The 13,876-nt window shown below is 52.6% G+C and overlaps 6 protein-coding genes across 6 annotated transcripts; 3 read left to right on the top strand and 3 right to left on the bottom strand.

The window, feature by feature from the left end:
* Positions 1 to 88: 88 nt before the first annotated feature.
* Positions 89 to 1,058, top strand: K489DRAFT_429521 (uncharacterized protein; the record flags this gene model as incomplete). Its single annotated transcript, XM_033608375.1, has 7 exons — positions 89 to 146; positions 207 to 229; positions 305 to 338; positions 394 to 428; positions 483 to 509; positions 566 to 635; positions 692 to 1,058. The coding sequence occupies 7 exons, from the start codon at positions 89 to 91 to the stop codon at positions 754 to 756; spliced, it is 312 nt and encodes a 103-aa protein (XP_033462263.1). The 3' UTR covers positions 757 to 1,058.
* A 300-nt stretch (positions 1,059 to 1,358) lies between these two features.
* K489DRAFT_377776 (uncharacterized protein) lies at positions 1,359 to 2,430 on the top strand. The gene is made up of 4 exons (XM_033604239.1): positions 1,359 to 1,422; positions 1,509 to 1,596; positions 1,696 to 1,709; positions 1,778 to 2,430. Exons 1-4 carry the CDS (start codon positions 1,392 to 1,394, stop codon positions 1,993 to 1,995), a joined length of 351 nt encoding a protein of 116 aa, XP_033462262.1. The 5' UTR covers positions 1,359 to 1,391; the 3' UTR covers positions 1,996 to 2,430.
* Positions 2,431 to 3,205: 775 nt separating this feature from the next.
* On the bottom strand, positions 3,206 to 5,290 carry K489DRAFT_303448 (LNS2-domain-containing protein; the record flags this gene model as incomplete). The annotated part of the gene is made up of 1 exon (XM_033600478.1): positions 3,206 to 5,290. A coding segment is annotated over one exon (2,085 nt), but the record flags the coding sequence as incomplete, so codon positions are not given.
* A 5,000-nt stretch (positions 5,291 to 10,290) lies between these two features.
* On the top strand, positions 10,291 to 10,753 carry K489DRAFT_305271 (uncharacterized protein; the record flags this gene model as incomplete). Its single annotated transcript, XM_033600533.1, has 2 exons — positions 10,291 to 10,441; positions 10,536 to 10,753. Coding segments are annotated over 2 exons (369 nt in total), but the record flags the coding sequence as incomplete, so codon positions are not given.
* On the bottom strand, positions 10,684 to 12,082 carry K489DRAFT_377771 (uncharacterized protein). Its single transcript, XM_033604238.1, has one exon. It carries the CDS (start codon positions 11,810 to 11,812, stop codon positions 11,036 to 11,038), a length of 777 nt encoding a protein of 258 aa, XP_033462259.1. The 5' UTR covers positions 11,813 to 12,082; the 3' UTR covers positions 10,684 to 11,035.
* Positions 11,856 to 13,249, bottom strand: K489DRAFT_151553 (uncharacterized protein). The gene has a single exon (XM_033599229.1). The coding sequence runs from the start codon at positions 12,918 to 12,920 to the stop codon at positions 11,940 to 11,942; it is 981 nt and encodes a 326-aa protein (XP_033462258.1). The 5' UTR covers positions 12,921 to 13,249; the 3' UTR covers positions 11,856 to 11,939.
* Between the last annotated feature and the right edge of the window lie 627 nt (positions 13,250 to 13,876).

Here is a 13,876-nt window from a genome sequence, read left to right as displayed (position 1 = left end):
GTCGTCTTCGAATATACGCACTGGCAGATACGCTCCGATAGAAGTTTCATAACTTTCAATTTTCTCAACAAGGGAACGGTTTGCAAACATGTCTGGAATCAAGGAAGGCGGCGATGTGGTGGACACCAAGCCAGAGAAGCTTGAAGGTCGGTAGTCTCGATGCGATCGCATAACTCAACTTCGCAAGTACTGATGTATAACGATAGCTCAAATCAAGTCCGTCGATATGGTATGAAAATGTCTTTCTGAACGGAGTTTCCTTTTATGCGACTGGCCCTCTGATGTCGATACCTCGAATCTACAGAGCGAAGACATGCAGCAAGAAGCTGTCGAAGTCGGTACGGTCATTTTATCGAGGACACCACTGCGGCCTTCATTCTAATAATCCCACAGCACAGGAGGCTATGGACAAGTTCACTGTCGAGAAGGTTCGACCAATTATTTTCTTCATGACCAGGACAAGACTGATACTAGCTGCACAGGAGATCGCCCACCACATTAAGCGAACAGTAAGTCTATTAAACTCCGTCCAAGATGCACAAGGCTTACCGGATTCCCGTATTAGTTCGACGAGCGAAAAGGCGCAACCTGGCATTGTATCGTCGGCCGGAACTTTGGAAGTTTCGTCACTCACGGTAGGCTTGCGAGGTCTTTCAAATTCTAAAAGAATGCACACTGATTCTCATCTCAGAGACGAAGCACTTTATCTACTTCTATCTCGGTCACGCTGCGATCTTGCTTTTCAAGACTCAGTAAAATCTCAGCTTCGAAACACAGTTTTTGCGTGCCTTAGAACAGCTGAGCTGCTTGATGACAATGATGAACGTATGAAACTCAAGCGATTCTCAACATCTTTTCGAGGAGTCTCCTCCACCTTCACAAATTGCATTTGAACTGTCCGTTGTGAACTACAGGTTGGTCTTGCGACATCCGGTCAATGCGCGTATCCTGGGTCGCAAAGTGAAATTGAATGCGGTCGTATCTGAATGCATTTGCATTGAAGCGATCATCAGGAGATCGTCTCCTGGACGTCGTCGAATTCTTCCCATCAGCCCTACAATGAGTTCATTCAGGGCTGCACAACAGGCAGATCTGCACCTGCAAGCAAAATGCAGGCGCAATTGTAATTTGTCTTATGTAACCTTTGAACGGATGGCACGCGACCTCCTCTATTCCAAGCGACGCGCAATGCCGAGCGCGATGATTCAGTCCAAGCCCCAAGCCACGCCACAATGTCGTATGTAGATGCACCCGAATGTAGGCCGTTGCGGTGGCACAGACAATAGATCATCTTCACTTCTAGAAACTGTCGCAGTTCGTAGACCACCTCATCCTCGATCATATATCACACTTGTTCTATATCCTTTGCACAACCTGCCAAATCCGTCAAAATGGCGTTCTGTTTGATGCTCGGAACGCATAGTAAGTTCCGCGCCTGACCCAGCGAGCGCGCGCGCAAAGAGAAGAGAGGAGAGGCACAACTGACCAAAGGATCCGCTCCGGTACAGCGTTCGACTCACTTCTATCCGGCTATGAGAACATCACGGTGCAATGTCAGAATTGCGGAAACTTCTCCGGGAAGTTGACGAAGCGATGGTAAGTCCCTCCGCTAGCACGCGCGCAAAGGATCCACGCGACAGCATGCCCATCAAGGTCGCGCGAGAAAAGGCGTTATGCTGACCACGAACCTCACAGGGAATGGTTCACCGGTAAATCTCCATGCCTCCCTCGCCGCCTGAATGCCATCTGCGTTTCCAAACTAACCCGCAAAAACCAGTCTGCTTCGTCCCCCTCATCCCCTTCTCCTTCAAACCCTACCATGACGTCTCCTGCCACATCTGCCACTTCCACCAAGACATCGGGCAACGACCGGACGTCCAGCAACAGATGAACAACCCGGGCTCTGCCCCGCAGCAGCAGCATATCCCGATGCAGAACGGTCCGCCGCAGGGATGGGGTGGACAGCAGAAGGTGCAACATCCGTATTACAAGTAGAAGAGGAAAGGAGGAGGAGGAGAGAGGAAGACAAGTCGCGAGGACGAGGCGGGCTGCTTACTTTTGTTAATGGGCTGGGAGGGAAAGGCGCATTTGCTTTCTTTGACAGATTGAACGAAGAGATATCCTCGACAAATACTTGGAGTTTTCTTCTAATGAAAAGACATGATCACAAACATTCCGAGGCGTCTCCAGCTCCGTCGATATCATCGAATACCTGACAAACGGGAAACGGCATGCAGTTGAAGAACATGATGTGAAAGCTAGAAACACACGGCACTGGACGATCCCAGGACCAGGAAACTTTGTTTCTCTGACGCTTGAAGGAAGGATGTTCACTCGTCTTCGGAAAAGAGAAGAGGAACGGCGGTAGTAGTAAAACATCATTTGGCGACAGAAGCGGAAGCCGAAAAAACGAAATCTCAGACAAATGCCGTTTTCTTTGTTCCTTTTCTACTCATGAATTTTTGGGGAAGTAACTCCGTGTAAAAACGCCCGCTTGTGAAAATTCCCCCATTTGCGCCCCTTGATGGTTTGTTACAGACAGAAAGACCGACAAGAATTCTAGAAACCGAGCAGAAGGTGGGTTGCAAACGCCACGATAGATCGTTTCTCAAGACGACAGCTTTGAAATAACCCTCGTTGAGTTGTTCTCGCTCGCAAGCAAGCAAGAAAAAGGACCATCGAAGCCAAACCCCATTTTGAATACTTAATCCACACTGTCCCCGTCCACATCCTTCCCCGTCCTCTCCCCAGCAGCCCTCCTTCGCCTCCTCCTCTCACCAGCCTCCGACGACGGATCCAGATTCTTCAATAACGTCCTCGCGACCTCCCTCGTAGGTTTCGCGCCAGCGAGATCCGGCGAGCGGAGCCGCGGCGGGGATGTGACGCCGGGGACATCGACTTCAAAGGTTTCTCCGCCATCGTCGGTGAGGCTGGCGTCGTCGTCTTCGTCGAGGTCGTCGGCGCTAGGAGGGGGCATTCGGTTGGCGACGCTTTGTTGGGCGGCGGAGACGTAGGACTCGACCATTTCGTCGTCGAGCTCGTCTTCTTCTTCCTCGTCTTCGTCTTCCTCTTCTAGTTCGGATTCGTCGAGGTCCTCTTCGTCGTCGCTGAGGATTGTGCTGTCTCGGGTATCGGTGAGTGAGAGTTTCTTGAGCGTTGAGGCTACGGGCCCTGCATCGTCGTCATCGTCATCATCGTTGTCCTCGTCGTCGCCTTCGCTTTCGCTGTCGGTAAAGTCGACGATGTCTAGCGGCCTGTCTCGCCAGTAGGTGAAATCCGTATATGAATCATTGATGGCCAATTGTCCTACAGGGGGGAAGTAATGATCGACAATCTCTCGCATCGTGCTATAGGCTGTCTTGTACTTGTTTAATGTGAGCAGGTCTAGGGAAATTTCCGAGTTGGAATTGATTGTGAAGATGCGAGTGCTGGGAATGCCGACGGACCGGTATGAAATGGCGTCGGTGAATCGATTGCCGAAGCCGGCGTAAAAGGGCGATTTCGATTTGGGTAGATTGTCGATGGAAGGCTTCAGACCAGCCTCAATGGCACCCTCAGTTGTGTTTTCCGCGCCTCCCTGTCCGATGAACAATGTCATAATGTCACGACAGCAGGCCATCTTGAAAATTTCGGGTTTGCGCAGATACACTTCTCTCCGGAGTGCGGCCATTGTCCGATCTGGTGACAGAATGACGGCGCCTTTTGGTAGGCGATATCCGTCTTGGACCACACCATCTAGATACGCTTTCGTCGTGTCGGCCAAGCCCACACTACGGCTGGTCAAGTAGAGAAAATTGTATCCGTTCGCGGCGATTTCCGTGTAAAGCTTTGCTACACCAGAGTGCGTCCAGTCTCGTCCCAGTTGGGTCAGGACATGTCCTAAGACATCGGACTTGGTGATTGTGCCATCAATGTCGGAAATCACAATCGGCACGTTGTGCTTCCAGTACCATAGGGTAGCTTTGCACGTCGCTCGGTTGACCGTAAAGGCCATCTCGTTCGCACCATACTTCAGACCCATAGTCTTCAGCTGGTCGGAAGTGAGCCGGAGGGTTTTGGCGTAGTTCTTGTTTGGGTCGCCTGCGGTGGTAGGAGAGGTAGATGGCGAGGGCAAGCCAACAGCACTGTCAGAATCGCGACGACTGTGTGAGCCGGCATAGTCCTGCTTTCCGTCACTTCTCGCATCGTCGCTGTGGTATCCAGGGTCAGAGATGGCGTCTGTTGAAACGAAACCTGCCGGGTTGAAGCTGCCTAGGGCATTCGCGGCCGCCTTCTTGTTCGCTGCCTCTTTCGCCTCTTCACTGCTGTAAATCCATATGTTGCCTTTGTCATCGGCCCCGATCAGGGAACCAATGTCATATGGTCCCTCAAGCTCTTCCGACAGCAGCTGGCGAGCGATACCCTCTGCTTGTAACGCCTCCATGTTCCCACTTTTGTAGCCCGTCATGTCCAGCATAAGGTCGCCCGTCTCAGTCACATGATTGCTGATATTGGATGTCCATAGTTTCTTTGACAAGTTCATCGCGCGTAGCTTGGCGTCTTCCGACTCTTGTGCAGTTGGGCTTGACGGCCTCTCGGACTCAAGCTGCAATGATGTTGACCCTCTGTCGGAACGGGAGGGGCCCACTGCCTCGCTGCTCATAAGTGCATTATCGATGGCATCCTTAGCGGCTGGAACGACGCTGTCAGATGGTGCGCGCTCCAATTTGGGGTGCATGTACGCCGAGAAATCACCCGAGAGCGATCGCCTTGGGGGGTCGATGGCCGACTGAGAGAGCATCGTGAAGGCACCAGCATCGCTCCGTGTCCGCTGTCCTGATGGAGGTACGCGAATACCTTCTAGCGTTCCTCTTCGATCTCGATTGGGAGGGAATTCCTGCGATGATGTCTCGCTTCGACCTTCGAGTTCGAAATGATCTGGCTCTTGTAGGCTCGGTGCAGGTGATGATCCTCCAACACCTAGGTGTGGACTCGTCGCCGGCGAGACCAGCGGACTCGTTTGTAATGCCTCTGGCACACTCTCTTTTGTCTCGAATACAAAGAAGGCCTCGCCGCCATCACCCAGCTTCATTGGGAACTCCTGTTTGTCGCCATTGACACTGAATTCCACCTTTTTCTCTGACGGCCGTAATAAGCTGAATTTGCCGAAGCGAATGTGAAAGGGCGAACATGCCAGGGAACCATCTTCTTGTTCGACAACGATGACATCGATGGCGCCGGACAGGGTGGCCGGGTTCAGGCTGTTCCACGTCTTGGAGACGGAACCCGAAATGGAGCGGACGTATTGCATGATTAGTGGTCGTGTGCCTCCTAGGCAGCGGCACGAGGGAGTGTCGACGCTCTCTCGATGGCAATTGACAATCGAAAGAGAGCCCTGTAATAATGTTGAGGTACTTTAGTCGAAGAGAGGGATTGAATATGTTAGTATGCGGCCGAGGATGGTGTGGAATGAGAGCAATGGATGAATGGCTCTGGTTCGGGCACGACGGCGATCCGCAATGATATGTGCCGAATGGGTCAGGGAAGCACCGGATCCAGGGACGGTTGAATCCACGACGACCGTTGGAGAGAAGGCTTTGCCGAACCAGAAACAGACAGCGTCAAGGTTGTGAACGATTTCCGGATGCCTTCACACCACCATTGACCTTTGCTGAGCAGGCGACATGAGTGGACGGAGATGTATTGGGCGGAACGGAGAAGCGCGAGGCACGAGGATGGCGGATGACGATCCGGCGGGGTAGAAACGGTCTTGGGACGATGAGACGTTGAACGGGTTCGCTCCGAGTGGATGGAATGTTGGCGGCTGGGAGATCTTTTTATGAATATAGAGTTTGGGGTGGAGGTGCACAAGATTCTTCTTTCGTGCTACGGCATGACATGCATGGCCCTGTTCGTGTGACCAGAAGTTGTCGTGGTGAGAAGAGGATTCAGTTCAGTAGCAAAGCAATGATATCAGTAGAGAGGTGTGTAGCCGAACGGAAGCCCACGAGGCCCTGAAGTGTTCGCTCGCAATGCCGTTCTTCCAACGGACTTGGAGAGGCGCGAAAGGACAGAGTCGAGGGATATTGTTACAAGAGGAGCAGGACGAACGCTTGGGAGAATGTGCGATTGGGGAGGTTCAAGATGGGGCAGTCATCATCTATAGGACTCTGCCTACTAGGGAGACAGGTGTAATGTCTTTCATCTCGGGTACCATCAGATGATCTACCATGTGTCATCATCTCACCATCTCATCATTTACAGGATGCCCAGGTGGCTTCGGCAATTAACATCGGAGAAGACCGTCGAGGGTGGAAACAGCTCCTGCTAGTGACTACTGTAATGGGTGAGGGTTCTATCTATGTGTTGTTCCCAGGTTACCGCCGAAATATGTGTCGTATACCCGTCCGTTTGGATCTGGCGTCCGGTCGTATCCTCGTCTAGTAGTCTACGTAAGAGAATAGCGTAGGCATGCAAAGAAGCAAGAAAAGGTGATCTGCTGATGTCTATCGAAGAGGAGCATGAGTGATTGCGAAAAGTACCTCACGCCCGGACAACTTTCTTGTTACATCTTGCGCCCGCGGACAAAGCGACGTCATCTTGGTATGGTACGTTTCTTGTATCTCGGACTATTTCTTGTACTGTGCTGGACTTTGCCTGATTGACAGGTGCCGTACGCGCGGATTACCCACCCACAACTTCGCCTGGACCAGCTCTCCAATCAAGATTGCCATAATATATTAAAATTATCTCTCGTTTGCCTACGCTATTGAGGTGAACACGATCTGGTACAGGTTCCGTCGACAAGAATCTCCTCCTCGATCGCGCTGCTGAGTCAAATTCATCAGCCGAGAAATTGGAAAGTGACCCCAGGGCAGCCCGCGTGGGCGGCTGGCGGAACGTTTAGTGTGTCTGTCAGGCCACACCCGTATTCTTCACGGCGTGAGACCGAGTCATGCCCGAACGTTGTTGGGTGTTGGGGTCCACGGTTGTTGGCCTCGCTCTCAGTCATCGGCGGACTTTACATACCGTTAATGAATCATCCGTAACCTGGAGCCACAGTGTCCTGCTGTAAGCTGACAATCAGACCACTCGCAGTACATATTGTACATGTCAAAAATCTACAATACTCGTATGAAACCACGTCGTGGGTTGAACGGGACTCGAAGGCGGTCGAATGCTTCTTCCTTCACGCCTCCCTCGGCCGAACCATATTCCTCTTCCATCCCAACCTGTCCGTTCGGTGGTGTTCCTGGTCCTCATTTGCCATGCCGCGGCCGCCCGTTTCTTCACCCTTGCAGCTCATCGGTTCCCGTGAGGAATTCTCCCCTCTCGCCCGCCAGGGTCCTGTTCCTCCTGACAGTGTCGAGGCACAGGAGCAAATCGGGCGGCTTGATCAATCGCTCGGCGGATTTTCTCACAGCAGCCTATCAATCATCTATGTGCTGTATGTGCACGAGTTCGCGGCACAGCTGTGAAGCATCAGAGTGCCTTTTCGATGCTGAATCACGATTCACACCCCTGTAAGACAGAGCAATTTGTCTCTCCTTGTCTTCAATGCAGCACCAGACACGATCGCCACGATCGGCACTTGCCGTCGGTAAAATTAGCCTTCTTCCTTGAGATCAGACTTACTTTTACGTTTTCGATGTCTCCAGGGCTCATCTGGATTTCGTTGCGGGTCATGTGGTCGTGACTTTTTCCCCGCTGCGGAGAGGAGAGGATCATCGCGCCTATTTGGAACAATGGCTGCATCGTAGCCTCAGGTTCGTCTCTGATGAACATTGAACGGCCAGTTGTCTCAGAGACTCACAGCAGCACGCAAACATTCGGAACATTTTGCATCGTAGATCCGCTTGCGCGAGGAACGAGGGTTGATCGTTGTTTGTACATTGCGGGTGAGGAAGACGATGAAGCTTGCGACAAGTGAGAAGAGTGACACGACCAATAGTAGCAGACACGCGTCTAGGCTGACGAATGCCGGGATGCTTGATTGAAGTCCATGTACGTATGCCGAGACACTCACCATTCCAGTATTATCAAAAAGCACTGGCCTAGACTCCAGTCATTGTCAGTCATTGGGAAGGGATCTCAAGGAAAGTCATTATCCGTGCACTGCTTCAGTCCACTCGCTCCGCTCGTGCACCACAACTCAACGTCCACAACGGTTCAACGTCCACAGGCTCGTCGTGACCATCATCGCCATCGAGATGACGCTCTGCACGCTCGTTGCCATCAATATCCTGCATTAGACGGAGCCATACTGGCATCAAACGACGTTTGAAGCCATTAATTACCGCCTTTGAATGCCTCGAAGTCATGTCTATAACATTTAATACAAGATTCAGTCGTTTACGACGATCCTTTACCTTCTCACGAGCAAGTACTTTATCAGCCTTCTCTGCCTCTTTTTGACGTCTTTTTTGGATGACTTGACGTGCTTGTGCTGCAGTAAGGACTCCTCCATTCTGTAGATACTGGCGCTTCATCGAGCGACGCTGATTGCGTACGTTCTGGGCAACCGTCGTATGTTGAAGTTCATCTACAGCCTCAGCTCCAGCGATTGCTATGGCGTATGCGCCACGGAAGATCCTCTGAAGCTGCTGCGTCGCTATAGGCTGGTCAGCTAGAGCAGAAGCAATGAATTGGCTCTGAGTACGTGCCAGAGTCCGTACTGTACGTGGTGTTGTAATCATCGTCGTCTCTAACGTAGCCTGATCAACTGGAGTTGCTGGCCGCGCGAGTGTTGCTGCTTTCTCTCTAAGGCTTGAAAGAACAACGTTTGGATTGAATGGATAAAGGCCAGTCTTTGCAAAGCCAGCACGTATTGTATCCGGCTTCATAGTCTTCTGTCTAAAGCCCTCGAAGGCAGCGAGGAACTCTGTCTTATTGAAGTCAATACAGCCGCTGCGCGTAGCATAGTCAACTGCTTCTGAATGCCAGTGTTTGAACGGCTGAAATATGGCTACGTCAAGCGGCTGCATAAGATGCGACATGTGCGGCGGCAATACAAGAGGTATAATAGCATGTTGCTCACAGAACTCGACGAACTCGAGGGTATAGTGAGATCCATATCCGTCGAAGACAAGTAATCGCTTCACGCCACGCTGGAGTCTTCGCGACTGCTCCTCCCAATGATACAGCCACTGGAGCGTCAGAGCGTCTGTTGTATAGCCTGTGTCGCTCAAAGCAAGCATTGTAGCTGAATGGAGCTCTGTGAACCACGCGTCTTGAAGTCGTTTGCCAGGGAGGATCACCATCGGCTGGATTGTTGCGCCAGCTGCGCTAATGGCCTCAACAACCGTCACTGTCTCGCGATTGTTAGAGCTCGGCGTCCAATTACGCTGCTCCGGATGCTGCGTTAGCACGTGCTGCGTACGTGCCATACCAACACGAAAGCCAGTCTCATCCATGTTCCAAATGTCGTCTGGAGGTATGCCTTCGGTCCGGACGATCTCTTCGAAGCGAGAATACCATAATCCAATACGGCCTGGCTGCTCTGCTGCTGCACGTACTGCATCAAGTGATCGTGATGGACGCTTATACCACTCAGGGTGGCGTGAAATGAAGCGTGAGACCCACATCTTCGAGACGTCTGGCGCTGGCCCTTCGAGATTGTGGCATCTAGCTAGGATCGAATTGGCAGTCTTATGCACGTCGACAACGCGCGCAGACACACCTATCTTATCACATCGCTTTAGCCACGTTATTAAGGCCTCTTCTTGAGCGTTATCCAGCTTCCTATTAGCTGGTTGCCTTGTAGACTTGCTTTTCAATCCACGAGCGCGTCGTTGGAGTCGCTTGTACGAAACTCTAAACTCCTTTGCTAACGTAGTCAGAGGGCCCTCAAATTCAGTCTCCTCGCGCCAGAGGAGTGCAGCATTGATACGAGCCTCTTCTTCAGCGTATTCAGCCATGTTGTGATGGATACAAAGACGCGTTCAATCTACAATCCTATTAAGTCGCATCGTGGACGTTGAACCGTTGTGGACGTTGAGTTGTGGTGCACGAGCGGAGCGAGTGGACTGAAGCAGTGCACGGATATATGTCGTTCATCAGACAGTAACTTTATCATGATCGATTCACCAGATCCTCGACAGGCAAACAACCCAAACCCTAAGCTGGTCGTTGGGATGTCCAGTTGTAGTGCCTAAGGACTCACCTCCGAATGCCGAACCGGAAAGCTCGTCCCCTACCAAGGTAGTCTAGTGAGATCGCCATTGACGACAATGATGATGATATTGAGGAATGGGTGACATTGTGAACATTTAATTCCTTGCAGCTTCCATCTCAAATCCGATGGCAGCAGCCATGGCGTCTCAACAACCCAATCCAACAGCTCCGGTGCTTCCCACTCCGAATCCCACCCGATCACCATTGCCATTGTCCTCAAGTCAGGAGTCTCAAGTGCGAGAGCTCTATCACAAGCGTGTTCGTATGAAGTGTGCCGATGAAGTCAGAGGTCAGTCCCGACACAACGACATGTAAATACCCGAGGGATGCTTTCGAAAATCGGACTGACATAACCGCCATCTCAATTTCGGTCAACTATATAGACTTCGCCGCCTGCTGTACCGGCCGCACCTTCACCGCGACCATCATGTGTAGAACTCAGCAAAAGGCCATGAACAGCTGCATGATGCGCTACGCCACGCAAGCGGAACAGGACGCTGCTCGAGCGGAGTGGTTTGCTACCATCGATGAACGTCGCGTCCAGCGGGAACAGAAGGAAGCCAAACGTGTCGAAGACGAAAAGTTCTGGCGAGAATGGTGGGATAAGGAGTCGACGAAGAAGCCTGGCCAGCAGCAGAAACCTCCCATGCCGCCTACGTCTGCAACGGGGCCGAAATGATGTGGAAGGTATTACGACGGGGATTGCAGCGGTCAGGGGATGGAAATGGCCAAGCTCGAAATTCGCAGTATGAAAATAACTCATGAATTTGGGTACAACAACTTCGCGGATACATCACAAGCAGCGGAGGTCGCCAGCCAGCAGCGGACCAAATTTTCCGCCATGCTCCGATTATTTCCTCCGGGGGCACTACTCTGCGTTCGATTACGTACTCCGACCTACGCCGACCATCTTGACCTCAATCATCTCCGGTTCGACCGCCTGTACCTGCACCGCTTCCGCAACGCGCGCTTTCATCCTCGACGGACTCTTGTAATAAGTCGGCGGCAAGATCATCGCTGACTCGCCAGGTGCAGCCTCTGCTGTTGGCACTTGCTTATCATGAGCAGCAGACGTAACATCTTCTACCTCGGCAACGTATGCGGGGGAAGGCAAGGCTGGGTCAACGTCAGTGGCCGCATTGTGAACTGCTTGCCAATGCAGTAGATCGGGGTTCGCGAGAACGCTGCCTCGCCAGCGGCCGTATGCAGGCGGTGGGTGGATGACACTTGTCGCGGGCTTGCTCCAATTGTCAACATTTTCGTCGACAGCGGTCGCCAGAGTTGGACCCGTTCCACTGTTGGCAGCAGCCGTGCCATGAACTTGAATCGGCTCGGTTGGGACAAATGCGTCAAAATTGGGGTCCACTGTGATGGTTGGCATAGCAGGCAGTGGCGGAGGCACCGGTCGCCCATTCGTCTGGTTTGTCGGGCTTGTAACACGCCGACGAGAACGCTCACGACCACGGTGAGATCGTTGACTACGGGTTGATGCGGATCGTCGGCTCTGCCTATCCGCCTCGCCAGCATCTCCTCCATCGACCCACAACAGATTCTCCTCATCTGAACGACGGCGTCGATGTTGGTGGCTGCTAGTCTGTGACGCACCTGACGACTTGACATTCGTTTTGAACATGCGCCACAGGGTATAGCCCAGGATCATCGCGGCGGCGACGATACCGAGAGCGAAGAGAACATGGAAGACGGGACCATGTGGCTGAGCTGGCTTTCCGAAAGAAAATGCAAGGTCTGGTGGCAGGACGATGGAAACCTCGTCAGCAAAAAATTGTTTAGAGATTGAACCGTCTCCCCCTCAAAAGGCAGCCTGTGAACTTACAGATGGCAACTAGGCCGCTCAGGAACAGCGCCGCAAAGACACTCACAATCGTCTGGTTCGTAGCCCTCCGCGCGGCTTCCCTCGCCGCACGGCCGCTTCTGTGCTTTCCATGGCTCCGTGGTGATGGTTTCGGTCTGACGGTGCCCTGGCGCTGTTCGCCCTGAGGGGGAGTGTCGCCGTCGTTGGATCCGTTCTTCTGTCGTGACAAGAAGCCGAGCGAAGGGTCATTCAGATTTGGATGATCCAGCGCCTGGAATGCCCTGGTGTTGAACAAAGTCGAGTTATAATTGCTGGATTGCACCGTCCGCAGCGGAGGGAACAACGTTCCAGACACCATAGCCGGAGGAGGTGGTGGCGGCGGAGGTGGGGGGACAATAGACGTCACCACAACGACGGGAGCTTTCTCCATCGTCACCGCCGTCGCAGCAAGCATCGGACCCTCGAGCGTCTTCTTCTCATCGACGACGAAAAATTCCGGAGTACCCGTCCCTCGCGGCTGCAACTGCTCCTGCAACTGCTCCGACGCCGCCGCCGCCACGGACATGGAAGCATTCCAAGCACCGCCACATCCTCTCAAAGCAGGCGAGGCCTCCGACGAACTACTACTGTCACTACTCCGACGACTCAATGCCCGGCGCACCGCCGGTGGAGACGGAACCGAACCCGGAGAATCTTCAACCCTCCCAAAGAATGAGTGTCGGAGGAGGTCGCGCACTTGGTCGTAGACGAGGGTCATGGAGGGGGAGCGTGCTGTTATGTCGTTTGCATCGGTCAGGAGGCCGGCTTCGAGGATGCTGGAGTCGGGGAGTGGTGAGCTCGGACGGGCGCCGCGCTGTGGTTTCGTGGGAGTCGCCATTTCTTCTTCTTTTTCTTGTTGACTTGAGAGAATGTCCGATATTCTTTTGCTGGTTTGTTGTGTGAAATGCAGGTTCATCCGACCAGCGGAGAAAGTATTAAATGGGATTTGGTAGAATGGGAACAAAAGAAGATGAAGATCAAACACTGTCGCTCATCGGATCGTAGTCAATACGATGTGACAAGAACGCGAAGTGAAGAAGTGCACGAACAATCGTGGGTCACCAGAAGAACAAAAAGATGCAGCCTCGAGTGGACAACGATTCGTACGGTGTGATATATATGTACTATACATATGCACACATGATATAGACCTCCATGCCCTTGGCGTGTTTTGTTGCTTCCTTCTGTCTTCGCTGCGCGTCTGCCTACAATGCGCAAGTAGTACATCTAGAGCATCACGATGTGACCATCGCGTCAAGAGACGAGACGAGACGAGACGTGAAGTCGCGACGACGCGTCTTGCGAGAGAATCCAGTCGCGTGTATTGAACAAGAAGCGCGTGTGTATAAGACAAGGAATCGCCAGTTCGCGTGGTGCATTGGAGCGCACATTAGCGTCTCTCTTCCTCTGGCAACAACGCGCACGAGAAGCTGGTGGGGTTTTCTTGTTGCACAACCTCCCATGATGAAAGAAGATGAAACATGGCGGAGAAACACACGCGAGGAAGACCATGCGAAATGTCGAGAGCCTATCATCGCACTCCGAATCGATCCTTCTCGGACACGGGCTAGCTAGATGCGTTGTCGCTTTGTATGCTTACTAAATTCTGGACGCAACCGTGGACAGCTCGTTGAGAGAGAGGATCTTGTTGTTCTGCATGTACGGCTCAGGCGGGGAATAAGATCCGACGTCCTGTTGAAACCTGAAACGAGCTTGTCAGGCGGCCGCCCGCTGGTGGCCGCTCTCCGCCAATGGAAGCTCTCACCACGCCAAAAGTTGATGCCGACCCTCACAAGGCTAATGCATTGCACTGCACGGCTTACTTCCCTGGGCATGTTTCAGATATCCTACAATGCCTCCAACATCGTGCGC

The sequence above is a fragment of the Dissoconium aciculare genome (genome assembly GCF_010015565.1).
Source record: "Dissoconium aciculare CBS 342.82 unplaced genomic scaffold K489scaffold_3, whole genome shotgun sequence".
Taxonomy (NCBI): Eukaryota; Fungi; Ascomycota; class Dothideomycetes; order Mycosphaerellales; family Dissoconiaceae; genus Dissoconium; species Dissoconium aciculare.
The sequence above is the reverse complement of the archived record's forward strand: the minus strand, read 5'-3'. Positions and strand labels throughout refer to the sequence as shown.